The following is a 27,719-nucleotide window of genomic DNA, read 5'->3' as shown; positions in this document are numbered from 1 at the left end:
TGCTCTACTACAGGAAAAACTGGGCATCAGTGGCACAAGAGGAAAGGCTCACATGAGAGAACCTGAACTGCCCTCCAGACTTCTTAGCCATAGGCAACAGACACTCATAAGTCAACAAGGTCCAACTGGTAACGAGGAAAAAAAGGAAAACTGTCAGCAATGTTTGGTGAGGAAACATAATAGAGATTTCTCTAGAAGATCCTAACAGTCCAAAGCAAAAGGAAGAGCAGAAGGTGGCACCTTAAGAAAAAAATGAAGGTGGTTTGTGTTCTCCAAAGGAGATAAAATGAGACAAAAGCAGGAAATGCTGTCCTTCCCTTATCCTCAGGACTTCTTAATGAAAGGTCAAGTATAGCCATCAATCAAGATAAGGAAGAGGCGACCAAAGAGATGACCTTCTTTGAGGGGAAACAAGTATGTATCAGATAGCACTTTTACACTGATGTAGTCCTCCTCTGTCTATGTGAGGAAAGAAAGGAGAACACAGTTTCATGCCAGTGTTTAAAAAAGAAAAAAGAAAAAGGTGAAAATTAAGCACTTGAGATAGAACAAAATTGGACATGAAAGAGCTTATTAAGTCAAAGACTAGCAGCCAAGGAAAAGCTTGCTTCCAAAATCTGTGAGGAATGCAATGGAATTCTATTCTTCACCACTCCTGCAGTTTGACACCTGGCTTAGAAGATGCAATCTCCTGGGGGCAGCCACCCTCACTAGTTTGTTACCGATAAACTGCAGGACTCATTACATGCACTTCAAACTTCTGGTTTAAAGTTTGTTGCTTTTGTGAAAGACAACGACCCATTTTCAGTCATGCTTGACCTCACAGTTACAAGATTCATTTCCAATATTCTCCTGTGAGTTATGCTTATGATGTCATTTTTTGGATGAAAAAATCAGATTCTATGGAATTGCATCTAAAGTAGATAAAATCAAATATCCATCAAAACCAAATGTAAGCATAAATACTTCTCAAACACAAGCCTTATACAGTTACCCTTCACTGGCTCTCAGCCAACAACAGTTCATTTCTGTATCTTGGGCTAGTGTTAAAACATGAAATTGTTTCCATATCACTCTTCAGGGCAAAATAACAAGTTTACCAGCTCTCGAGGTAGAAAGGCCTCCTCCTGACGAGCCACAATCAGAGAGACAGTTTCCCCTTGTTTTGTGCTCCTCAGCATAGCTACAAGCTCTTCCTGGGTCCTGCCAGTGATGTCCCGTCCATTCACCTACCAGAAACAAAAGAAGAGAGGATGTCATATCTGTGAGTATGACTGTCTTTTTTCATTTTCACCTCACCTAACACAGGTGTCATTCAGTGACTGAGAGCAAAGAAGAATTAGCAACAGCTCCCACACTGTCTCCCCCTCCAGCCCTGCAAAAATCACTTAACCTTTTTCCCCTTATTTTCACCATCTGTGAAAGCAGGTCTGTAGTACTTAACCACCTTGCAGGGGGTTTGTGAGGCTTAATTAGTTTGTAAAGCACTTTGAAGATGAAAAGTATAAAAACAAGACCTAAGTATTATTAAAACTGTTTACCTTAAGAGCTTTTTGAGGTTAAGAAGTAGAAATAACCCATTAGAGACTGTAAGTCACAAGATATCTGAAAATTTTAAACAGACCGATTTGAGCAAAATTGCCTTAAATATTAATCAGAGATTTTTGGACATGGCTGAAGAGGCAAGGCATGTTTTGTTTCTAAACTGATATATTTATCTGCTTTAAGAAACAAGATGTTACCAGATCTGCCTTGTTCAAATATCCCACAGATGCTTGTGAAAAGCACCTTTTTCCAAGCTGCGGTGTAAAATGCTTGTTGACAAACAAAAGCCACAAAAAATATTTTTCTAAAACAAAGGTTAAGAATTTTAATTCCATACATCAGTAGTATATATAATAAAATATTTATGCCAAAATGAGCGATCAATACTCAACAATGCAAATACAATGGTTTATCCTAACCTCCAGGATTCTGTCTCCTGACTGCAAACGACCATCTTTCACTGCTGCACCTTTTGGTAAAATATTCTTCACAAAAATTGGACCAGGACCGTGTACTGAAGAGTCTCTGGTAACCACAGTGAAACCAAGTCCTTCTGGACCTAGAAAGTCAGAAAAAGAGCTCCCAACATAAATTTCAACAAGCAAATGATAATCACTAAACGTAAGTAAACAATGTCAGTAACATAACACAGATGCTCATTCGAGTTAGCTCTTAAAAAAAGAAAGCAAACAAAAATCTGTAAACATGCGCCTATTTTCTGCATGGTCTAGAGAAGAATTCTATCAATGTCAGAACACATGCTCAAATCCATCTGCAACACCTACAGATGAAAATACTTTTAGATAGTCCACAATAATACAAAACAAGTGAGAACTCTGCTTTTAAAGTGTTTACTTTTTCTCTAGGTGGTTTTAGTATCAGCCTTCATAGTAATGCCAATAGTCTTTGAAAAAAGTCAGAGCAATCGGAATTGTTTATTTATGAGCATAAATATAATGTAGCAGGGTTTACTGAAATTTGGTGAAAAGTAGAGAAGTCACATGATTTGAATGCAAAAATTGCTGACTACACGCTGTTAAGAAAGGACAAATGATACTTCAAAGCTTCCATTTGGGAAGCTGTTTACTGCTTGGAACTAAACAACCTCCAATGCTAAAAGATAAACATTTTAACAAATACTTAGAGAGTAAAATCAATATTAGCAGGTATTGCTTATAAGCCACTAAAATGACCCAGGAATAGCAGGGTCCATGAAAATCTTTTTATATTGAGCAGGATTGCTACCCATGTGATAGTTTTCAGAGATACTGCGTCAGTATCACATTCCTATCATTTCTAAAATATAAATTACTGTTTCATAATCAAAAGCATGACATCTGAAATGGGGAAAATTCTGAAGTAGGTTTTGTTAACACAAAGCTGAAGAGTTCAGAAGTAAAAATGAGTGATTTAAGTTAAGAAATAACAAAAATTAAGAAATGACAGCTTGATTACATTCATTATGTGTTAAAAGAATAAAGTTACAGACAGTTTTTAAAAGGGCCACTTCTAGCATCAAATTTAACTCTCAGCCAAATCAGAGACAGAAATTAAACAGAAAATATAAATGCTAATTGGGATCTGCTTAAGCACATTTCACTACATGTGCATAAACCTGTTACTCCATGCACTGACAGACATCTGCATGGAGCAGCAATTAAAGATATATACACAAAATTCGGCCTGCTGACAGCTGAACAAATACAGATGGAAAGAAAAGGTTTCATAGAATTATAGAATCATTTAAGTTGGAAGAGACGTTCAAGACCATCAAGTCCAACCGTTAACCTAGCACTGCCAACTTACCACTACACCATGTCCCTCAGCCCTACATCTACACAGATGTATATAATTTATATTTTAAATATCTTCCCTGGGCAGCCTGTTCCATTGCTTAATAACCCTTTTGGTGAAGAATTTTTTCCTAATATCCAATCTAAACCTACCCTGGTGCAATTTGAGGCTGTTTCCTCTCATCCTATCGCTTGTTACTTGCTAGAAGAGACTGACCCCCACCTCCTTACGACCTCTTTTTGGGTAGTTATGAGAACTCAAAGGTCTCCCCTCAGCTTCCTTTTCTCCAGGCTAAACAACCCCAATTCCCTCAGATGCTCCCCCTAAGTCTTGTGCTCTAGACCCCTCACCAGATTTGTTGCCCTTTTTCGGATGTGCTCCAGAACCTCAATGTCTTTCTGGTAGCAAGGGACGCAAAACTGGACACAGTATTTGAGGTGAGGCCTCACCAGTGCAGAGTACAGGGGGACAATCACTCCCCTAGTCCTGCTGGCCACACTGTTCCTGATACAGGCCAGGATACTGTTGGCCTTCTTGGCCACCTGGGCACACTGCTGGCTCATGTTCAGCCTGCTGTCAACCAACACGCTCAGGTCCTTTTCTGTGGGGCAACTCTCCAGCCACTATGCCCCAAGCCTGGAGCACTACATAGGGTTGTTGTGACCCAAATGCAGGACCTGGCACTTGGCCTTGTTCAACCTCATACCATGCATGGGCCTCGGCCCATTGATCCAGCCTGTCCAGATCCCTCTGCAAAGCCTTCCTACCCTCAGCCAGGTCAATACTCCCACCTAATTTGGTGTCATCTACAAACTTGCTGAGGGTGCACTCAATCCACTCATCCAGATCTTTGATAAAGGTACAAAACATAGCTAGCCCCAATACTGAGCCCTGGGGAACACCACTTGTGATTGGCCGCCAGCTGGACTTAACTCCATTCACCACAACACTTTGGACTTAGCCATCCAGCCAGTTTTTTATCCAGTTAAGAGTATGCCTGTTCAAGACATAATTGTCCAGTTTCTCCAGGAATCACCTCTTAATATCACATTGCTAATGAAGTACCTTCCAGATAGATCAGTAACTGAGATTTTTAAAAAACGCTACGCCTGGATAACACACATCCAAAATTTATCAGAAAGCTGACTGTTGAGAACATTACTGTTAACATTTCCTTATCTTTTTGAATATTCTTTTACCTTTTAGAAGTCTTCGAACTTTTACACTGTAAATAACTTGCTTGTAATTTTAATGTCACTAGTTTAAAGTTAAGGTATCCATATAGAGAACATGATACAGAATTAATCATATCATCTCCAACAGACTTACCTTTTTTCAGGTCTATCTTTATTTTCTTTGCGTTTTTTTTATTGCCAAAGCCCATAAGGGGAGACAGTGAGGGAGAAGATGACTTTCTACCTAGACGTGGGAGGTTGGGACTCTTAGCTTGCTGTAGTGTTGCCTGTACACCTGCCTCCAAGCTGCTTGCTCCAGACAGATTAATCATTTTCAGAGCAGGTTTTGGATGAACAGGAGGTGGAACCTTTGTTTTTGGAACTCCTTCTTCATTATCCAGAAAACAAAGAGGAGCAATAGCAGACTTCTCATATTGGTCTCGATTATATGGAGGAAGGACTTCCAAGATGACACTTTGAAATTTCATTGCCTGACGGAAGATGTCCTGAGCCCTTTAAAAGAAAGGTATGAAAAATCACATGAACTGGAAAATTTGGGCAAAGTTTGGAGTTGTTCATATAGAATAAGACAAAAATTTATCCTAAACATGAAAAAAACCCCTTACCTTCACATCTACAAGGTCCCTTTTCTAAAAAAGTACACATGAAATAAGACTTCTAAACGACAACATTTCCTAACACTTCCTAACATTTCAAGTAGGAACAGCACATGTGTCAGGAATGCTAGGCTGCTATGAAAACATATAACCAAAATAAACTATTTAAGACAATTCTTCTCCTGAAGTTATAGCTTGCTACTTTTTACAAGTGTTTTGCTGATACATACTTTCTCCTTGACACAGGGGCACACTGAGCACTTACGACCAATTGCTCTAGCAGATGCATCTAACTATGAGCAAGCTCAAGACCCCATTTTCCCCCCCCCAAGTACAGATTAACTGCTTCTCAGATTCCTTCATCATCTGTAGTGCAACTTCTGGCTGATTCCGCATCAATAAAAAAGGATGAAGGTATGGGATATATGGACATCTTCAGAAGACATACTGTAACTGCAAATGGTGCAATAGAAAAGGATGACAGTATGGGATATATAGACAACAGGAAAAAAAAAACCTGGTGACCGCAAAAGGTGCAACTATTTGTGGGTTTCTACATATAAATGGATAAATGAATAGGTAGGTATTATTCACATCTTTCAAGCAGTAATGTCTTGCTAAGGTGGGTATGTGGACTTTACTTAATATCTTTATAGAAATGGCAGTTGCAACACCAGAAACTGTGTTAGAGCATTTAGTGAAACTACTCCCCTTAAACTGATTAAGATGGTAACAACATAGCGTACAGGTTCCTATGCGTTGCAAGGCAATGAAGACAAGTTGGCCAAAGCAACTTTTCATACAGACTTCCATGGATTTTGAGTAACATGTAGATTTGATCAATCAAGACATTTTTACAAACCCTGGATTCTAAAGGAACAAGGGAGACACCTCTCTTTCTATGCTTTCCTCTCCCACCTTCTGAAGAAGTCAACTGATTTTCTTCCATACTGCAGAAGTAATAGCCAAAGCATATTTTGAGAATGAAAAATCAAGAACTTCTGCCGAGCAGAATCAAGTCAAGAAGGGAAGGAAGTAATGACCACATTAATTTTTAAATAAACCATGGGATCTTTTTGAGAACTATTTATGTATCTCCTACCTTCCTAGGTACCGTGTTTGTCAATCAGGCAAACTGAGTATTTCATTGAAGTCTTGGCTCTGGATTTGCTCTCGGTTATGCAACAAAAGCCAAAGTTTAAAGTAATTCTGAAATGAACAGGGTTTTATGCTGATACAGAAAGGAAGCCACCGCAAACATCAACATCTTGAATAAACAGCTACTGATTTCCCAGATCAATCGAGCCACACAGTACCTCCACCTTGCAGCTGTAGGTAGTGGAATGAAGGGGCTGTTTCAAGAGTGTTTTTTGCAGCATGAGGACACTGAAGTCAGGGGCCAGTCCCAATGGATACCGATGTGGGAAAGAACCATCTTGGCTACACTGAGTGTACATGCACCAAGAGTCAGAATAACAACATTCGTTGGCAGGAGACACTACCAGAAGAGAAACCTCAAGCATGGAAAAGAAAGGTAGCAGGGAGAATGTTGTGGGAAGGTATTCTTCCACCAACACTCTCCATGGTTAGATTTCAGAACTGTACCAGCACTGTTGCAGTGTGTCTGCAGGGGTTTTAACAGGTTATCTGCTCACCTATAGCACCTGAAGGTTTTCAAGGACAGGCCTTACACCCTGATCACAGAAATCACAGCATGCTCCCAGCATAAGGATGCAAAGTCTTAAGCAGGTTTCTTTCACACCCTATCTTCATCCTTGCAAGTAGCCTCTTGTCCATGTATTAACAAGGTAATTTAGTAACTCAGTTTCAGGAAATGAATATTTTAAATATATGAAAGAGAAAATATAAAATCTCCTTCAAACAAAAAATAGTGGAAATAACGCAAGACATCCTGTGGGAAAGCCTAAATGCAGTCTTCAGGGGCAAAATAACTGGCTGCACTTCAAAGAGAAAAATAATGGATGGAGAAATTTACATTTCTTGAGACCCCAAACGCATACTTTAAAGAAATAAGGGGGTCAATTAAAAGAGGTGCTAGAAACTCTGCAACACAACAGAATGTAATTGAATAGATAAACAGAAAATGAAAAAGCAGACCAACAGTCCCAATATATAAAACTATTATAAACATGGGAATCCAGAAAGTAGGCTGCTGCTATTACAGCTGCAGAAGCAGCAATCATCAGGAGCAATAGTAGAAAGTCTCTGATGAAAACAGAAAGAAACAGTATGTAACAGTCTCTGCTAAGTGTCAAAACAGCTTTTACAAGGGTTATGAAGAAATGTCAATTTGAAACTAGCAAACAGATTTTCCTCTCAAAGGAGAATCTGATGACTACTTCTGGGTCAATAGTCATCAGGACAATACTTTGTCACATCCATTACAATTAGTGCATTTCTGTAACTGGGACTGTCAGATTAGTACAGTTACGGCATGCCAGAAGAAAACTAAAAGGCGTATTCACTGAAATTAGTTTCAACCCAGAAAGCTGCTTTCTTTAGCCATTCTGAACAGCCAGGGAAGAGAGGTGATGCAGAAAGCAATTCTGGAAGGCAACTCGGGAGAACAATGTAACAGGACATGGAACCAGGGTAGACCTTGTCCAAAATATTCCCCCCAGTCCTCACTGCCCACAGTTTTTCTCCTTAGATCCAATGCCGCTGCAACCACACTACTTGTTATTGTAACATCAGGTGAATTAGGCCAAATAAATCAGGCCCTGCTTTGAATCACCTTTTAGTCACTTCTCTCTCTCACTCCCCCAGGCAGGGAGATTGTCTAGCAAGAACAGCCTCTCTAAACTAACAACTGTCTCTGTAAATATCCCTGTCAACTCCTAAAACTTCACACAAACCTGGAGAAAGTGAAGTGTCCCACGTTTCTCATTTTGAAGGGAAGCCTGATAGAAAACTAGAAAGTTTTCTGCAATATTTCTAACTCTCCCAGTAACCTTACAGAGAAATATGCAGAGTCCTCCGCTCCACAGGGGAGGGCTTAAAGCCTCTGGAGACCTAGTTATATTCTGAAGAGAGTACAAAGGAGACAACAAATTTGTAAAGAAAAGATCACATACAATTTTGAAAAGAGAAGTTTTGATTTCATACAAAATCTCATTTGACCAGGATACATCTTCATTACAAAACTGCATAGGTGAGGCAACAAACATTTTAATATGATACCAACACTTATGTTCTGATAAAGTTGGTACCTTATGTAAGAACTTTCTATGGGTGGAACAGAATGGCATGTACTCTATCAGATATATGAATCAGAATATATGTACCTCCAAATATTCAGAAAATAGTAATTAAAAAACCTATCAGAAGGCAAAAAACACAGCCTCAGAAACAAGGAAATACTTACCACAGAACTATGCTGATTTTATGAAAACCTATTTTGCATATATTTACGCCTAACAGTGAAATTACTTACTTGCTTTGAATAGAAACCTTGAACATTTGGCTTACTGTTTAGAAAGTTAAGCCTCAACTCCCTTGAGATCTCAATTGGTTTTTGTTATATTATAAACAATCACTCAGCTGTCTAAACATATGGATTAAAAGTAAAAACAAATTACTATTTAATTACTACAGCAAATATCTGTGAAATTTGAGAGGCTATTCTTTTGTGCAACAATGTCACATTAATTCACAGCCGATCAAAGCAACCTGTTACTTAAAGCAATTTGAGATAGATACTAAATGTCAACACATTTTAAATAAAGTCATAAGAGGTAAGACTTACCATTTAGCTCAACTAATCATAGTATGACAGTACTAGTACTTTTTAAAAAATTAAATGCTCAAAAAGCTACAGTACACAGAAATACCTTATTTCATTTGCAAAACAACATCAAAAACATGCTGCAATGTTGACTCGTTCTGAAGGTCTTGTGAGGAACAAATTAAAAAGAAAATATGGGAAAAAATAACAGAAGAATTAGAAAATGAAAATAACTATTAAAAAAAAATGAAGCTATTTAAATTAGGTAAGCACAATAGGTTCACTAAGACTACAAGAAGATTCCTCTTCTCAAATTTCACCTTATTTGGATGTTTCAGAAAGAAAATTACAAAGTTACTGCCAGGTATCAATTTCATAGGCATTTTATCTGAAATAAATATTAATCCCTTTGCATGAATCACTTAATAAACATAGCATTGTATAAAATCCTGGATAGTTGAAAGTATCAGTAAACCAGTACTTACTGTGCAAAGGTTTTATCTGTAAGGTCCACGTGGTTAATCTTCACAATGCATTCATTTTCATGGAAAAGCCCCTCACGTCTAGATCTGCTATTTTCTTCAATACCACGGATGAAGAGCCCCAGCATCCTAAAAGGGAAGAAAAAAAAAAGTAAAAACTATCCTTTATTCTGCAGGTATGAATTTATAGCAACTAAAAATAGATTTAATCTCTACTGTGTATGAGATGAGATAGATCGTTATGAAATCCTTAAGCTAGAGAAAGGATTTCTAGCTCACTTTTACTAACAGACAGTGGACTGCAAGAAACACCAAGAAAAATTGCTGGACACTAATGCTATACTACTTGTTAGAACTTCAGGAAGCATTAAGTCCTGCAGGTCATACTTGGAGAAACAGAGGAAAACACACCATTTCGTTAAAAATTTGAATGTAGCTTATGGAATATGTCTGCCACTAAGTACAATTACATCACTCCAAAGAAAAGTGCAAACAGATTAAAAGTAATTTTCTAATTTGACTATAAGCTAGAATAAGATAAAAAATAACTACTATTTCTACATTTGAAAAGTCTCTGAAACTTTTCCATTTCCAAAGCCCCTTGTTTTGATACATGAAAGCAATACTATTTATTTATGTGGCAGTAGAGCAGCAGAACATCAAAACCTAAATTATTTGTTACCAGGTTATGTGCAAATTGAAAACTGAGGGGTGGCACAGAAACTTCTGATAATACTTAAGTAAACAAATGTGGGTGGTGCAAAATTCCAGTATGGCTAACTGCTGGGAGCGCTAGGCTATTTCTGACCTAGCTGGAGCATCTCTGTATTGCAGACCACAACTCAATGTAAATATACAATAGTATACCAGTAATGTCCAAAAAACCTGACAACTACATGTTTGTGAAGACCTTTTATAATCAAGTTTTACCCACTAAATTTCCACAACACATCAGCATCAGACAGATGACCTTTAGAGATCATTGGTTATACTCCATAAAATATTAATGTGCAATTCCCAGCATGCCAGCACTCCAATCACAAACCAGAAGTCTTGTATTTTCTCTCAGATTCATGACTGTCCCCCGTATATTTAAGTCCATTCAACAGATTCACAGCATTCCATTAACTATTTCAAATGATATTACATTCACCATGTATCTATTTTAGATTTCCTGTATAATAAGGTTTAAAAATTTATATTTATGTCATATCAATGTACTTAAAGTGGAAACTTGGTTCCTATTGAGTTTACTTCTTCAAAAGAACTCACACACACACAAAAAGATTCAATCTATCACATAAAGATTATCTTACATCCTGTGTTACCCTTCACTATAGGGTTCAAAGGGGCAGTGGAGGTGAGGGGCTGCAGCCCTATTGATGAAAAACATCTAACTAGTGGCAATCAAAAAATAAATATAATTATGTTAAGATGCAAACCAAGAAAAGTAAAGAAATAAAAGAAATTACAGATGAAGTTCATTCTATGACCTTCATTAATCTGGTTGTGTCTAGAAGCTGCACTCATGTAATGCCGTAGGATTGCCCACTTGTCTGAAACTCGTTGTCTGTGCTGTAGTACCTGAATAAGCGGCATGAGTTACATATGCTGTGGCAGCTTAAATTCACTGTTCCATTACTTTTTCCCAATTTTAGCCTCAATTTTAGCATTATTTTAATGCACTATTAAATTTTAATTTGCCTTTTTAATGATATCTAGGTGCAAAAGAAAAGGGAAAAATTATTTCCATTAGTTTTGTAGTTCCTGTATAAAGTAAGATTTTGTAAATTAACGAAATGTTTTAACTACTTAAAGAAAAAATTTGCTCTGCAGAAGCACCAGGCTAAAGCCAGAACTACCTTATTACAAGATAACTTTACAATTGAAATACCAGACCAAGTTAATCATGGCCAGTGTGCCCCATAAATTGTATCTTGTCATTAACAGAAATAAGAGATGCTCTTCTGTACTTTCTCATGTTACGATGAGTTAAAATTTATACACTAGACTCAGGTTTGATTGAATAAAAGGGACAAGTGATTTAAGTCACTCTAGTGCTTTTACAAAGATATCAGTATGGTTCTGCCAAGGGTCATTAAAAGACAAGAATCTAAACAAGTAGCCTGTCAAAAAAAACTTTCTTCTCTGAGGAAACCTCAAAAGCATTTGCAAATATGGACATATTAATATGCACACAACGCAGACCAAGGAACTTTACTTTTTCTTCATGGAGGTCTTTAAAAGCTGCACCCAACACAGAGGTACTTCAGTACAGAACTGCATTACAGTCACAATAGTCATAGATTCTAAAGGCTTGCCATTTCATCACATTTTTTACCTAATGATCTTGAAACACAGTGTACACACTAACAACCTTTATGGCATGCCTGTAACAAAGAACTATTGTCTGCATTTTATGATGGGGTAACAAATACAAGTGCCTTTCTCAAGACAACCAGGCGGCTTGCAAAGCCAAGGACACAATTCAGACCTCCTACAGTTCCCATCAAAGACAAACTTTCTTCTTGACACAGTGATGACATTTTTGCAGGGAGCAGGTGGACACCTATTTTTCCTTCTGGCAAATAAAACATTCTGAATGAATTTGGGTTGACTTACAAACTCAGATCTTGCTGAGAAAATGTTTACTCCCACAGACTTTTACAATTCAATTTAAACTTCTATGCTCTCTGTCCTACATGAAAGTTGACAAATAAAGAAACATTTAAGAATTGTACTTTTTTTTTTTATTCTTTTGCAAAAATTGTCTTTTTGTTACAGGCAGCCATTTTACTATAAAGTAGTGTCATTTATGGCACTGGCAATTTCTCATCTCTTATTCAGGGCTGCCAGTGTCAAATTAACTCTCTGGGTAAGCCTCTGTATGTTGAATTTCAGCCTACAATTTTTTTATTTTTTTATTTTTTTTAACATCTGAGTTACATAGCTTGGAAAACAGTTGTAATGAAAATGCTGACACAGTCTTAACTACAGTACATCAATATGAGCATGCTGCTATAATAGGCTTTTGTGATCTCAAGAGACTATGTTAAATGATTTATAATTAAAGTAATTGTATTGTGACAAAGAGAGGTTCATGGTATAGTGCACATTTTTATAAATGCTATACAACGAAACCTGAAAGGTGGCTTGAAAAATACAAGGCATGACCAGGCAAGCAAATTTTTTTAATTTTCTTGTCTGCTATGTCACTGAAGAAGGGCCTATGCCGAGAAATCCAATTGGGGAAAAAAAACCCAACAACGAGCTCAAACAAAAAACTACACACGTGACCAAGAAACAAACCTTACACCCACAAAACCAACCCAAGAGCACAAAAACCAACCAACCCCCTCGCCTCCAACATTTAGTATTAAATAATTCTACAAAGAGTTTAGTTTACCATTCAGAGAATAAAACCAGAGGCAATTAAAAGGACATACAAGAACAAAGGGGTTGGTATTGTCTTACATGTAAATTAGACTAGTCAATATTTTGGTAATGGAAGACAGTGTCATAGACTCAAGTGCCCATTTTCTCTTAAGCATTTCTTTTCCTTATGGTTAACTAGTAATTATTTTAAGAGAGCCACAGCTGAAATCCTTTCATTAATATACTTCTCGAGCAAAGCAGAAAATAGCTTACCTTCCACTCAAAGATGAAAAAAAGGGCACAACGTGTATTCCCAAGGGTCCACCTTCCCCAGAAATCTCCACTGTTTTTGTTATTTCACTAAAAAAGAAAAAAAAAAGCACAGGGAAAACACATTATATACGTGTCTACATAGGATTCTCTACGTTAAAAACAAATTCCTGATTGATTAGATAGAAGACACGATAGAAAAAATATTAGACTTGAAGCACTATTGTTATACGTAAATATTTTTATATATAAAAATACAATGAAGTATGAAAAGGCTAACAAATATTAACCAGAATATTAAAGAATAAGCTTTTAAGTCAGGAGAGACTTCATTATTAAAAAAAAAAAAAAAAGTTATTCTAAGTGTTCTTCATTTAAGCTTCACACGAGCTGCTTCAGTCAATTTCCCCATGTGGACACATTATAAACATGAAGATCACACATAAAGAACATCAAGTCAATAAGCAAATTAGTCAAATTATATTTAAATATCTTTATTTCTCCCCTCAGTTGCATGCAACCTCACTGACAAACAAAGAACAAAAACTATAATCAAAAGTGCAACTCAGCTCATTTTATCAGGAAGCTTCCCTCCTTAAACACCATTACCAAAAACCTCTGTATTATCTCTGACGGATTTTCACTGTTTCATGGCTATGTGCCGTTTCATTTCTTATTAAGTATTTTACACTGCAAGCCTTACAGTCACCTGAACTCTATTTTGGGAGATCATAATTTGAAATGGAAGGTACTTGAATTAGCTAGAATGTTGAAGGAAGAAAAAAAAAAAAAAAAGAGAGAGAAATGAGTAAGGTCTGCATTCTAGCAGATCATATGCCTACTTTCTGTGCTAGTCTACATCTTCTGTAACACCCCCTCCCCTCACATCGTACTGAACACCATCAACACTCAGGATTAGTGGCAAGTAGACTTCTATTGGGTATTTCCATTTATACTACTAGAACACTCAATGCAGGCTCTAAGAAGCCCTATGCTTGCATGCTAATCCTATAGTGTTTACAAAACATGTAAAACTGAACCAAATGGCCACTTTAAATACTGCTATGAGTTAAAGACTCAGTGTAACTGATTCAAGTGCAGGCTGCTGTTGAGAAAAAGACTACTGACCTTTCTCCAAAACCATACAACAGATCTAGAGGGTGCACGTTTGCAAGATGAGAAAGAAGAGCAAGCCCCAAAATGATTTTTTTTCCTAGTACACCAACTTCCTCTGGGATGAGTTCACTGATCTCACTGACCCATGGGCTTATAATCATTTGATTTGATGCAAGAAGTGCACACGTGGAAGGGAGGAATCTGTGACCATCCTTGAAGTGGCAACACACAGTTACACCAGATCAGATACAACATAAAAACACGTGGCCTATCCAAGCTCTCTCTCAAGGAGGACAATTACTGCAAATGATCTTAGACAAATTTTGACATGGCTTCCTAATAATGCAGGAATATTATTATTTTTTTGTGTGTGTTACAAACTTTTATCCAGTTGCATAATGATTAAGCAGAAACAACTTGCCCTAGATACAGTAATTCTTAGCTTGGTCAGCTAAATATGGAATAAGACCTGAAAATAAGTTATATCATTTTCTTTTGGTTTTGGAGATTGGGGAGGTGGGTGCAGTTTGTGTGTTGGGAATTTGGGGGAAGGTTTTTTTGTAAATTATTCTTCCAGAAAGGCTGACACTGGAATGAATTTACATTCCATAAAAAAGAAATGGACAGACCCTGAACAACAAACCACCACTGATCCCAACATAATAGATTTTCACGTTACTATATTTATAACACAGGCATGATCAACAGGTATTTCTATTTGCTCATATTTTTTTTGTTTCCTGTATTCCCTTCTCCTCATGAATCAAATAGAGCAATCCTGACAATATCTTCCTGTAATCTTTTTAGAAAACATTTTTTCTTGTGAAACTGGTCAGAAGAGTTAATCAGGGTGGTTACCAAATCCTCAAAAATGTATGCATAGGAAATTAACTCTTCTTTCAGTTCCATCCTCTACTTCCTCCAATTCTCCTAACAGAAGAAAAAAAAAAAAAGGGCTACTTTTATTGTCTTTTGAAATTCTAGAGATTAAAAATGTATGAGCAAATTAAGTAGCCATAACCTATAGACAGAAAATAATTCAAATTAGTGAATGGGTTTTCATATGTAGAGGGAAAATTTAAATAAGTTACAGTTGTCCCCAGATAACCCCGTGTTCCTCAAGTACTCCAGGGAAGAGCTGTCTTCCTAAGTAACTGTAAAATAGAGCAGGAATTTTTTTGAAGGCTATCACGACAGACAGGTTAACTGTCATATTAAATCAATTCACTTACAGTTATAAGTAGGCTCAAAGCCAAAGAAAACATACAAGTATATTTTTAAATCTAACATGAAATCTACACACTAAGAAAAATAGGTTTCTTTGTGAAAACAAATAGCCTCCATGTACATTGTACATCTAAAAAATTATGGATGTACCAAAGCACTAAATATCTAGAATAAAAGCACACTCTACATACTCTCTCTCTACATAAAAGGTACTTCAGCAACATATTTTTTAATCAAAAATCTGTGATTGTCAAACAAATGTGATTCTTAGTTACACCTGAGAAGAAAACTGGACTTGAAAAGAACTTCAATAGATCTTTGAGGCCATTATTTTTATACTATACCTACCAGTTAAAAAATTGAAAGGCAGGATATCTGGGATTTGCCTTTTATTGCTTTAGGAACCTCAAAGTTTAGAGGCTCAAGAAAAATCTGGCATCATTCACTCATGCTATCCATGTTCCAGCAGGTTTAATCTGCCCACAGGAACAGCTGATTCCAGCAGCGTACTATTGCACACTGGCTTACCATTTACACTATACTGGGGAGAGTATTCAGGAACAGGGCAAGGGCGAATGAGATCCTAAACAGGATGAGCTTTAAAAATACTGATTACTAAACTCCACAGGCACAAGAGACATGAAGATGCTGGGACTCTTCAGTTTGGTTAAAAAACCGAAAGGGGTGGGAGAATGCAGAATGGCTTTTCACTGTCGATAACTGTGATTTTGACAACAGAGAAGATAATTTATGGATTTTCTGCAATATTCAACACATTTTAAAAACAAACAAACAAATCCCCAAACTAGGTAAAAAATAAATTCCAAAAGTTGGTAATTTAGTAGTGGTCTACTCCTACTTTAAATCTCCCCTATACATCTTAGAATTTACAACAGAGCTCCTACCTCAGAAAACACTGGCCTTGCTGAGTTTGTAACCCAATTTCTATGGAATACATACAGATATGTTCTTACAGCAATCAAAATAAGTGAACTTTTAAAAAGTATTTCTCTCTATGAAATTTATCTGAACTGCAGGGTTCACCCCACGTAGAAACACAGTACACAACCTTCTTCAAATGCATTCTGGCATCTCTCTCCCTCTTGCTGCACTAAAGGTGCCTCAGAGGTCTCAGTGAACAGAGAGAGAACACCTGTCTAGCATGACCTGATTGTGGCATCCAAGACCACATTCAACGTTGTACTATTGATTTTTCAACCTGAAGAAGCTGTCGTTATTTACTATTTAAATCCTTCATTGCTTGATGTTTATTGATTTTTGCCAGATTCTTTACAGTCTATCACATTTGTCAGGAAGGCTTGCCATGCATATTATTAAAAATGTTGATGAGTACAGCTTAGCAAAGACAGAGATAGAGAAGATGTACTCATTTCTGTAGTAAGTGTGCACAACTGTCCGTTTGTAACATGGAAAGCAAAATTTAAATGGAGTGCTGCACATTCAGTGGTGAATCAATCTGATCTTCAGATTGGCAGTCCCCTTGCTGTTGAATATGATAGCTCCATCTCCTGAAAACTGTACCTAGAATTAGCAGTTTGTCAGTTATGCCACGGGAAAAGATCCGTTATCCAAAAGCTTCTCTACAAACTGTCCAAGAATACTGCAGAATCAATCTCAAGCACACAGACGCTTAAAAGAGACCTCTCTCCAGAAATAAACATTTTGGAGTTTTGCAGCAGGACTTGGCTCAGGGAGGTGCTTTGACCTTCCCAAATCACAAATGCTAGGAGAACCTTGGTAGGATTTCTCTTGGAGAACGCAGTAGATGCAGCCAAAAGCAGATTAATTGTTTTGCAACACACTGAAGACAGTACCTTGGAAAAAGCTGCTTTCTACATGGGTTACCGGGCAAAACTTGTCACCATGTGTATGTCACAAGAATCTACTGCCTGAGTAAAGACAGATCAAGTATTTATCACTCCAATGGCATATCCTTTTTGCCATTTTAGTCTTATTCAACACTGGCATCTAAGTCTTCAACCCAGGCACAACATAAAGAAGCAAAAACCTTGGAATACATCATTGAATTCCTCATAAGATTTTAAGAAAGGTACAGATTAGTAAGATGCTGCATCTGAAAAAAATCTCTTAGCACAGGATGTCAATGTTTCCCTTGCAAACAGGAAAGCACAGCTGATATCCTGAGCATGCTTTGTGGCAGCTTCATTGACCATAGCCAAGTAAATGGCAAAGGAAACGCCACTCGGATGCAGAGAGCTCACAGATGAAGTTGCTTATTCTTCACGTGCACCTCCAGCCCCACCAGCCAACGCTACCATTCCAGGGGAGGAGAGTATCCATGAACAAGTGGTGCTGGCATTTGGTAGAGAGCACAACTCTATAGGTGACATCAAGTTACTAAAGGGAATTCTAAAGAGGAAGCATGCACAGATTTATCCAAATAAAGAAGATGATGACTCTGTCCACGTACGTCTTTCACATATTAAAACAGAACTGTTGCTGGTGATAAAGTATTTGTACCCATTTTTCCAGACAGGCTTCCAGAGTAGCCAGCTCAACTGAAGCTGTCAGATAGCCCATTTCTCACCCACCTCCTACCGCTTTTCCACATTTTTCCTTCCATCTTTTAAACTAGATGCTCAAAGCTCTGATGAAAATCTCATGAAAACGTTGAAGAAGAAAATGGAGCTCAAGGGGTTGAACAGTGTGAATACAGTTAAATGATGAAAATCTGAGCAATATCTAAATAGGGATGGAGAGCACCCTACAAGGAGAGGAGAAATCAACTGAACATGCAGAGTCAAGAAGGAGTTTTCCAGGCACAATTAAGGAAACCCCTCACTCTCCTTTAGAAGACACAGGTACATTTCACAAAACTAAACAAACTATCCGCAAAGTTTAAACTTTTACTATGAAATAATGTCACAATCTTCCAGTTTCAGGTGTGAAGAGGTAATCAACTCTAACTAAAATGCATTAATCTAGTAAAGATGCTACTGTAATCCAGATTTTTTCCCCACTAAAATTAGTTAGTTGTCATGAGATTAACTGTCTAAAGGTTTAGAGAGAAACCACATAACTTGCAGGCAGCAGATTTTTATGTCTTTTTTTCTTTAAATCAAGTCGTTCCACTTCTGTGTTGTTAGACTAATGAAAGACACAGAAGGTTAAAAAAAAAAAGTAAAACACAGAGAAGGAAAAAACGCTGCAGTTACGCTTTAATTATATATCTATAGTGCTTAAACCAAGGAGCTGACCCTGACCTCTGCTAGAAAGAAGTGGGAAGACAGCAAAACAGAACATAATGAGAACACGTAATGAATTATCTATGCATAAATTACCCTTTGAGTTCCAACTAATCCACTGCTATTAAGCTAAATATCCACTTCCAAGCAGATTTGTGTTTACTGTTCCTTAACACAGACATTTTCAGTAAGAAAAGTAAGGTTTTCAAAACCAGTATTGCTATGTATAGTGTGCTAAGGGATTCAACGTTAAAGGTTGTGACAAATTTCTACCTGACTTCTGTAGAGTATCAAGACACTGTTGTTACTTTGAAAATCTTTCAGCCCTAGTCCAGAACATGAAAGGAAGCAAGGAAAAATACCAAATTTTATACACTGATGGCATTAGCTTGGCTTCCCTTATTCTGAACTTCATCTTTACTAGCAAACCCAAAATAAAAAATCCACCATCTACAAGAGGATTGTCATTACTCCTGTCTTTATTTGTTCCATTAAAAAATGTGCCAAAGTTTCGAATCTCTTTTCCATGAAAGTTCAACTCTCAAAAAGTCAAATTTTCAGACTCATGATGGATACAGTCCTGAAGATTTTCCCAGTGCTTTTACAGTGAAGAGTTTTAAGAGAATCCAGGCAAAGAAACTTCCTTCCTATTAGCTTCTGAATAGAGGAGCTAAAAATCCTTCATGCTGCCACTCGTTTCATTTACCCAACATGCAACTCATTTCACCTGCTTAAATCAGTGAACTGATTTACTTCAAATGGAACAGTTTTCCTACTTGAGTAAGGAATATAAAACAAGCCAAGCCCGAAGCCTTTAACTTCAAGTGACTAGGCTTCACGAGCACAAAATATTAATCATGGTCTTCTTTATTTCTGCTTCCCTCTGAAATACCCATCATTGGTTGAAGTTAGAGAAGGGACACTGACCTCAGACAGGTTGGTGCTCTGATGACAAGGCTCAGATAATTTCCTTAGGTGACTAGGTGCTATTTTGGTTAAGTGCTATAGGTCATAATGATTACCAAACCTGGTGACAGGAATGAATGTTTTCTAGTGAAAGCAGCAGGGACAACAGTGGCTTTCTTTTTTCTTCATATCATGAGTAGCTCACAATTAGGCTGAAATATAACTTCATTAACATCATTTAACATGGCTTATTTAAACAAAGGCTTAAGATATCATGACTCGGTGGCCCCTCATGGGGCCCTAACATCTCTGAAATATAACAAGAAAGACACCTGCACAAATGAGAATTATAAATTATACTTTCTTGCAGAAAGAACAGTGTAAAGAGTCAAATTAGATATTAAGATGCTGGTTTTACTACATGTGGAAATAGTTTTATTATTTAATACTTTTTTAATTAATAAAACCTTTTTTACTTGTATTCAATCAAATTAAGATACAGTAAGATAGATAAATGGTCTGTGGTGACTATTATTTTCCTTTATAAACCTATTGCTCCTAATGAAAAAACTTCTGTAAAAACAGTCTTAAAAAAAAAACCTTTTCCACTTTAAGGAAAAAGCCATACACAAATCAAAATCGTTGCCTTAAAATTTACATTCTTTGACTAACATATTTTCATGGAAATACCAAGAAATTTTGCTTTACAAAATAATGTATTTTGAATTCTTCCAGGTTCACTGTTAGAAGATATTGGAACATATTACAAATACTAGAATATAATTCATAATTTTTCACAAAAAATCCTCATACTGCCCATCTCAACACTTGCAGGGAAAAAAAGTGTTTTTAAACTTCTCAGGACACAGGAAGCACAAGCAAGGTATATTACTTGGACTATATATTTGAAGAAACACTGCTCCTTTCTTTTTATTTTGCTGTTGGGTTTGGGGTTTTTTTGGGCCAATGTCTCTCCTTACTGCATCAGTCTCAATCCAGATTAAGACAAATCTTTTTATCTCCACAAAAATTATAACCAATGCAGAAAGGTTCTTGGGAATACTTTGTTCTGGCCAGTTTTCCCTGTTTCCTGTCTGTTCAACACACTGATGCTCAGGCATTAACTGAGTGGGCCTCACTTTTCCTTCCATACTCCTCTGCCAAGGCAGTTTGGAGGATTCAACAAAAAAGTCTTGAGAGACCTACAGAAATCTAGGCTTATTATCAACTGTTTTGCAAGATACCAGAGAAGACCTGGCCATTGCAGAAAACTGAGTATCTCTGAAAAGTATCACAGAGGTCTTTCTCATTGCCAGCATTTCCAATGACCACTGAAATCAGATTATGAAGATTAAAAGCAAATGAATATCACAACCTTCTTCTGAAGAATCCCAAATGCAAGCAATGACTTGTTTAACTTGATAAACAATAATATGCTCTCAGAAAATTCCTAAGAGGACTTAGATGATCTAAAACACTCCAGTAAAAGCATAAGGACAACAGTAAATATGAGCATAGCATGCACAGAGCTTGATTAATCCCCATTACAAATTAACGGATCAAGAGACAAATGAGTGCATATATTTGGTGATGCATAATAATTACTTCAGGTGAAACAAGCTGTAGAAGTCTTTAGCAACATTCCATAAAGAGAAAATAAGCAACTAAACTAAGTTCTATACCTGCATGATGAACACTAATCAGCTAGTGTGTAACTTAGAGGCCTGACAGGTGCAGAGAAGGCTGGAAGAGCACTCCAGTTCCTTTTCATGATGAGACCATTCTAAAAATATGTATCAGTACCAGCAGGCAAGAGAAAAAACTACAAAATGGCATACAAAGTAGGTGACAAGGAGGCCTCCAAGAGGGAGGAAAAATGCAAACAGAGGAGTTGAAACGCATAACCTTACCAAGACAAAAAAAATCTCTCAGAAATTGATGACTCAAAGAATAAGAAAAACTAAGAAATTAACTCTCTTGCATGGAAAAGACTAATTTTTGTCATGCTCTAAAAGGAAAGGTGAGCCTTCTACAAAAATCCTGGCACGGCCTAGATCACCACCAAGGTTAGAGTCCCTCTTGCGAACTTCCCCACAGGCTTTGGGTATAAAACTTCATGCCTCTTTCCCAGACCCCATGTAAGTAAAATGGAAATATTAGCACTTGTTTTTTGTCAGGTGTTTATGAGGATAAATGATCTACGAATAAGGCATGTTTATTAATACTGTTTATTTTATGGTTTTTATTTCATACTGTTTTGACAAACAACTATAAGCTGCAAAATTATAGCAAATGATTATTTGCTATCAAAATCGAAACAAATTAATTTTTGACATTTTACCTGTCACACAAAAGTTTGCCACATAACATTTCTTAATTTCATTAAACAACATGATATGTTATCACTACAGTTCTGCAACAAACACAATATACTGGACCAAGAAGGAATTCCTTTGCCTACACAACAAGGTGACTTCATCACAACCTGAATAACCAGCCAAAACTGAAATTTAAGCTTATGATGGGACAGGAGAATAGCAACATGGAAACACTTCCCATGTCACATCCTCTATTGCCACCACTGAGGATCTGACTGACCCACTTTGTGACACTGTATCGCAGCCTCACTTGTCTGTTTTGGTGTAACAAATGTAACCTGCAAATTTATTTTTTTCATTTCATTTCAGCCAGTTAGAATTTTCCCTGTGATTTCAGGAACAATAAACCCCACATTATTTATTGATATATAATATACAACCTAAGAACATCCTCTACCTTAAGACATTAAATACCTGCAGGACTGAGTAGAAAGCAAAAACACCAACTCGTATACAATGGTAGCATATTTCTTCCTTAGCCTTATACTACAAGCACCACAATAAAATTAACGACATTGATCAGCAAGGGTAACAGATTGTCATGCACAAATATGTACTTCAGTATGTGAATCGAGTGCAATTTAGGATGTGAAAGGGACAAGAAGGAAGAGATCATGATGACGATAAGCACAATGCAGGTTCACAGGTGCAGCTGGAATGAAAAGTTGATCTTGTCTTGCACATTAATAAACCACACTTGAGTCAGCACCTAACAGAAGATGTTCCTACCTGACAGGGAGCCGGGTCCTCTGAGCCAACAAAAGTTCTGTGGGTCCAGTAAGGTTCATCTCCCCATCCTGAAAGGATACCTGGGAAGCACCCTGTTGAGAGATTTCAAAGCACACTTTGAATTTATGTGCATATAGATGCATATAGAACAACGGCTGTATTTATATTTTTGAGTGAATATTTGGAAGAGAAAGCAAATAAAAAATAACATCATATCACTGACAGTGAGGACTGAAAGACCCATTCCATATGCAGTGTACATAACACAGCATTCTGAGAGACAGGAGAGTATCACAAGTCCTGCTCCTTACACCAGAGTCCCACCGCACTTCCACTTGGAGAAGCTTGTGGTGTTTCCTTGTCTGCCTATCAAACCCAAATCACAGTCTTTCCCCTCCTGAGCCACCTCCTTTCTCACGATGGATTCCTCAGACCTTGGATAAACTAAATGGCATTTTTTCTGTCTTTCTATCCCTTAGTAGCATTTATCTGGTAAAGACATTTTCACAGTAACTCCACAGAAAAAAAAAATCACGTAACCACTTAACGACACACAAAAACACAGTGCACACAGGGACCCGACATTAATGCTAGAGCTCTTGAAAACTATTATTTAACTTTCCTTTTCTGATCATTAGAATCTTAATGTTCGCGTTTTTTCCGTACTGGGAGAGGGAAAGAGGTACCAATGTGATAAGTCCACTGTCAGCAGGTGATATATTAGCTTTAATGTACTGTACTTCATCGTGACCCTTATGGCAATAATGTAAACAGAGCAAAATTCATAACAAAGACCTTCTTTGGAGAGGTCACTTCTGCCAACTCTGCAACAGGAATATAGCTGGAAGACATAAATCTTTAGCTGTCAACACACTAAGAGAATTCAATTCAGAGCTTGATCTTAACTAGATAAACCCTAAAGTTAATAATTATTTTTATGTTGTTGCAGTGGTACAGTTTTCCACTGTATACACTTGCCATATTGAGTTGTCTCAAGGCAAAAGGTAGCAATGTTATAAATTAATTCCAAAGAACAAAGCCAACTAGATAGGTAATTTAATTTTCAATAAAAGCTGAACACTATGTATTAAAAACTCCAATTTCTCGCAAAAGATGGCTCTACTCAGAAAGATAGCTTTAAAGGTTTGGTGTTTTCAGTCCCTCAAAGATTTGTAGAACTTATTTTCAGGGGTTGCTTTGCATTTTAAAAAAGAATCATGACCAGCCCTGCAAGAAAATCTTTGGAATATAAATCAAGCTGGATCCCCTTTTGGTTCACACACTGCTTTTGAACCTGTAATATTGGTAGGAATTCTGTTTGTGTGTTAATCAGAGCACAAGCCAACAGACTTGGCTTCAACTGCAAGACCAATATAGCTCACTGAACACAAACTTCTGTCACTAATGGAAGAACTATTTTAAAAAATGTGTATTGACTATGTGCCATCTCTTCCCATCACTTTTCGCAGTGGAACCACACGTCAGGGAGAAATTCGTGTTATATGAAGCATATTTCATACTAACCTCAAAAATCAGGAGCTCAACCTCAAGCAGCGTGTTAGCAAAAGAAATCTGACACACAGCCTTCATATGTTGATTTCATCTTGAAAAAAAGAAAGCGTCTTGCTAGCAAGGTTCCAGATGTCAGAAGCAGACAAAGCTCTTAACAATAATGCTCCCAACAAAGCTAACCTCCTTTAGCTAACCACTAAAAACAACAGTGTTACAAAGGCTCTTCTTTTTGGAAGGCTGAAAACAGTCGCGCCACAAGCAGATTTTGGGTTGTGAATTAACTAGACATTCTTTTCTTCCAGACACGAGCTGCAACATAGTGCTGCTCAGTCCATGACACAGAACTTGCTACTCATGTCTCAGAACTGTTTTGCTATTTAAAGCCCCGCTTACAGTCTATGCAAGTCTGCACATGTTACATTATTTCTCTGTTTTTGGGCTTTTTGTTACTGTAGTGAGGTTACGTCCATACCTGTCCTCCATCTCCACTTCCTTGCGAAACAGATTTCACAGTAATGACAAAAACTGATGTTCAGAACGCATTCTCATCTCACATTTCTGTTGACTGATTCACAGGTTTAAGACCACAAGGAACCATTTTTTGATCAAAAAGATTAATCTCATACTGGGAATTAGATTTGTTTAGTGACACAGCATGACATTAGTAAGGGTATAGTTACACTCCAAGACAAGTAAGAGGTTCTTACAAGAAGATAGCAACCAACAGCTTTCTTTTCTGCGAAGGACCAGACCAGCAAAAAGTGTCTTGAAGCTGGATAACAGGTGATTATAGATATTAGGGGTAACAGACCTCCAGTAGAGGTCTTCAAGAACAGATTTTAAAACATGTCACTGAAGTTTCAAGGCATGGTCATTCCTGTAACGGAAAATAATGGTCCAGCCTTGTGAGGTGCCTGACAGTCCCACACTTTCATCGTTCCACGGGATAAAACTTCTGTGTGGAATTAGAGGATGAAGTTTGGAGACCATAACCACAATTACAGCTTGCTGCCTTTTTTTTAAAAAAAAAAAAAAAAATTAAGGGTAAAAGCTCCTAAAGAAAACCTACCCTCTCCTGAGCTGGACAGAAGTGTCCTGAGGGACTTTAGAAATGCTGCAGAGGGAAATTCAGTGTCACAGCCCCCATCCTGCACACCACTGCCTGTTTTGAATTGATGGCATACAGTGCTTGCACATATCACAGATTATCACATGCTCAAGACAGTAAACATAAAGCCAGATATATTTAAAGTCGTAACTGATCAAGGAAACATGAACCATAACACTGAAATTATAATTGAGCTCTCTGAGAATGACATTAAAGCTCCAGTCACGTAACAATCACTACAAATGGACAAATTCCTTTCATACTTCAGCATTTCATTAAAAACACAGTAAATTTAAACAGACTATCTCCTGCTCAAGTCGTAGTAGCAAAACAACAATGCACAAGTAAAGTAACTATTAGAAGACAAGGATCCAATACACACAAAAATTCTCAATCTCTTGTTCATATTTTAAAGACTGATTGTCAGTTTTTCAATAGTAGCAGAATTAATGACACTGACTGCCAAAACGTGACTCAAATCCAGCTGACAGTGTAATAGATTTACAGTGACAAAAATGCAGTTTTCACTGAGGAAACAGGAATAAAATGCAAAATAGTGTGGTAAAAACAAAAGCCAAGAAAGTATATGCATCTAAGAACACTGGAAGTTCTTAATTTATGTACGTAGGGATAATTTGAATTAGGTAATTTTTCTTAGTGCTGCAAAAAGCACGTTCTTCAAATCAGAACTGAAACAGAAGAGAGGGATCCTATTAAATAATAGCCCTCCACAAACAACAGTAACCCAAATGCTTGAGAGTCTCATATTCATTATGTGACAGCTCTCAAATTAGGTGTGTATGTGTAGCTGTAGAAAGAGTGACAGAGTATATACATTCTATACTCTGTGAACATGCAGAGTCTTCTCAATTCTACAATCAGCATGGACATATAGTAGCCCCAACAACAAATACGATTGAATCAGTCACGGGTCTTGTTGAGGTTAGGGAGTATGATAAATTCTCTGCTTTTATTTACTTTTTGAAAATGCTCCTTTAATAAAAAACACAAAATGTCTGGGGAAAAAAAAAAAAAGCAATAGCAGCACTTCACTTCTGGACGGAGATGTGAAATTATTGGATTCCGGCTAGAAAATGAGAGAAGAAGCAACAGAATTGACTGAAAATGGTCAAAACAACTGTTTTTATTTCAAACAAAGGGTGCAACCCTGAGCAGCTCACAGAGCAGAGGGCTGCCCTGACAGTCAGGCTATAAACCAGACCCATTGCTCTGTTTTGTCACTATCTTCACAACCCAGAAAACCTGGATTTTCATATCTTTCAAAAAACACCACCAGATCTGTTTCTAACTACACTCTGGTTATAGTGGAGTTTTGCATTACATTTTAGCTAAAAATAAATCTTTGTGGAGGTTCTTCTGCAGCAAAAGGTTTGCATTCACCCAAGAGCGGACTATACCAGTTAGCCCAGTACGGCAGCTCTAAAAATATTCACAGGACACCAAGGGCCACAAAAGGGCCCTAAATTGCCTCAATTCTCCCTGAAAGCCTCAAAATACTATTCTTAAGACAAGAAGTAAATTTGCAAGTAGTATAAAATTGCAAATATATCACTTTTAGAAAAGCTACAAAGGAAAAAAAATCCTCTTTGAAAAAAAAATCTTATTAAACAATATCCAACACGAGACATCCTGAGTGTATGGTATAGCTGTTGTTTAAATTGATAAATAAACACCAACAATAAACTTGAAGGAAATAAATAAGATCTATTAATACGAAATACACATGTTATCTACTCAAATTAGGACTGAAACAGTCTGGTATACCCAAGGGAAAGTATCTTTATCTGAAACTTTCTTTTAATGATGAAGTTAAAAGTGAAAACGTATGTCTGAAGTTCCAGTTTACTGTACTGTATTCCCTGAAGGCATCGGCTTTTTTAAACAAAGGAAAGGCATCCCAACCCTAAAGCAGGAGGTCACGGAGCAGGGTGGCAGGCTGCAGAGCTCGCTCTCCCTACTTGGCCAACAGTAAACTCTCTTCCAAGAAGGTTCAGTGGGAGTTCAGATCCTACCAACATAACAAACAGTCAGATGCAAGGAAACCTGGGGGTGAAAGGGATGCTTAGTTTACAAATGCAGGAAATGTCTCATCTACTGCTCTCACAACAGACAATTTTCATTACCATATTTAAAAATCGAACGTTTTTAGCAACACTTTCAGAATCACGTGAGCATTTCTGACAGCCAGAATGAGTTTAAAAAGCCGTAGCACTATTTTTAGCTTTAAAAATCAGCACTTTCATAAATATTCCCAAACCAATTAGTCTGTGTTACAAAGTAAAGGTGTTTACCTTTAGTTGCAGCAACAAATGCAACAGCTGACATTGCATATAGAAGACGATCCCCAAGACCATGTAGCTCAAGGAACACTCATAAAGGCTCTTTTTCATTCAGTAATAATATAACCAAGCACAGGTTAAAATATGATAACCCTATTTGAGCAAAGTTATAAGTATCTTGACATAACGTCCAACAGTTAGATACAGAGCTGT

General features: G+C 37.2%; 1 protein-coding gene across 1 annotated transcript in view; it reads right to left on the bottom strand.

Moving 5' to 3' along the window:
• The window catches only part of PARD3B (par-3 family cell polarity regulator beta), a 399,588-nt gene that overhangs the window by 219,557 nt on the left and 152,312 nt on the right, over window positions 1-27,719 (bottom strand). Inside the window, exons 5-10 of the mRNA XM_014954145.1 lie at window positions 22,587-22,678; window positions 13,007-13,093; window positions 9,362-9,487; window positions 4,669-5,027; window positions 1,965-2,104; window positions 1,101-1,229 (exon numbers count right to left, since the gene is read on the bottom strand). Of these exons, the coding sequence (XP_014809631.1) occupies window positions 1,101-1,229; window positions 1,965-2,104; window positions 4,669-5,027; window positions 9,362-9,487; window positions 13,007-13,093; window positions 22,587-22,678 (933 nt within the window). The remainder of the gene's footprint in view (window positions 1-1,100; window positions 1,230-1,964; window positions 2,105-4,668; window positions 5,028-9,361; window positions 9,488-13,006; window positions 13,094-22,586; window positions 22,679-27,719) is intronic.

The sequence above is a fragment of the Calidris pugnax genome, unplaced genomic scaffold, assembly GCF_001431845.1.
Source record: "Calidris pugnax isolate Ruff unplaced genomic scaffold, ASM143184v1 scaffold103, whole genome shotgun sequence".
NCBI classification, from domain to species: domain Eukaryota; kingdom Metazoa; phylum Chordata; class Aves; order Charadriiformes; family Scolopacidae; genus Calidris; species Calidris pugnax.
The sequence above is the reverse complement of the archived record's forward strand: the minus strand, read 5'-3'. Positions and strand labels throughout refer to the sequence as shown.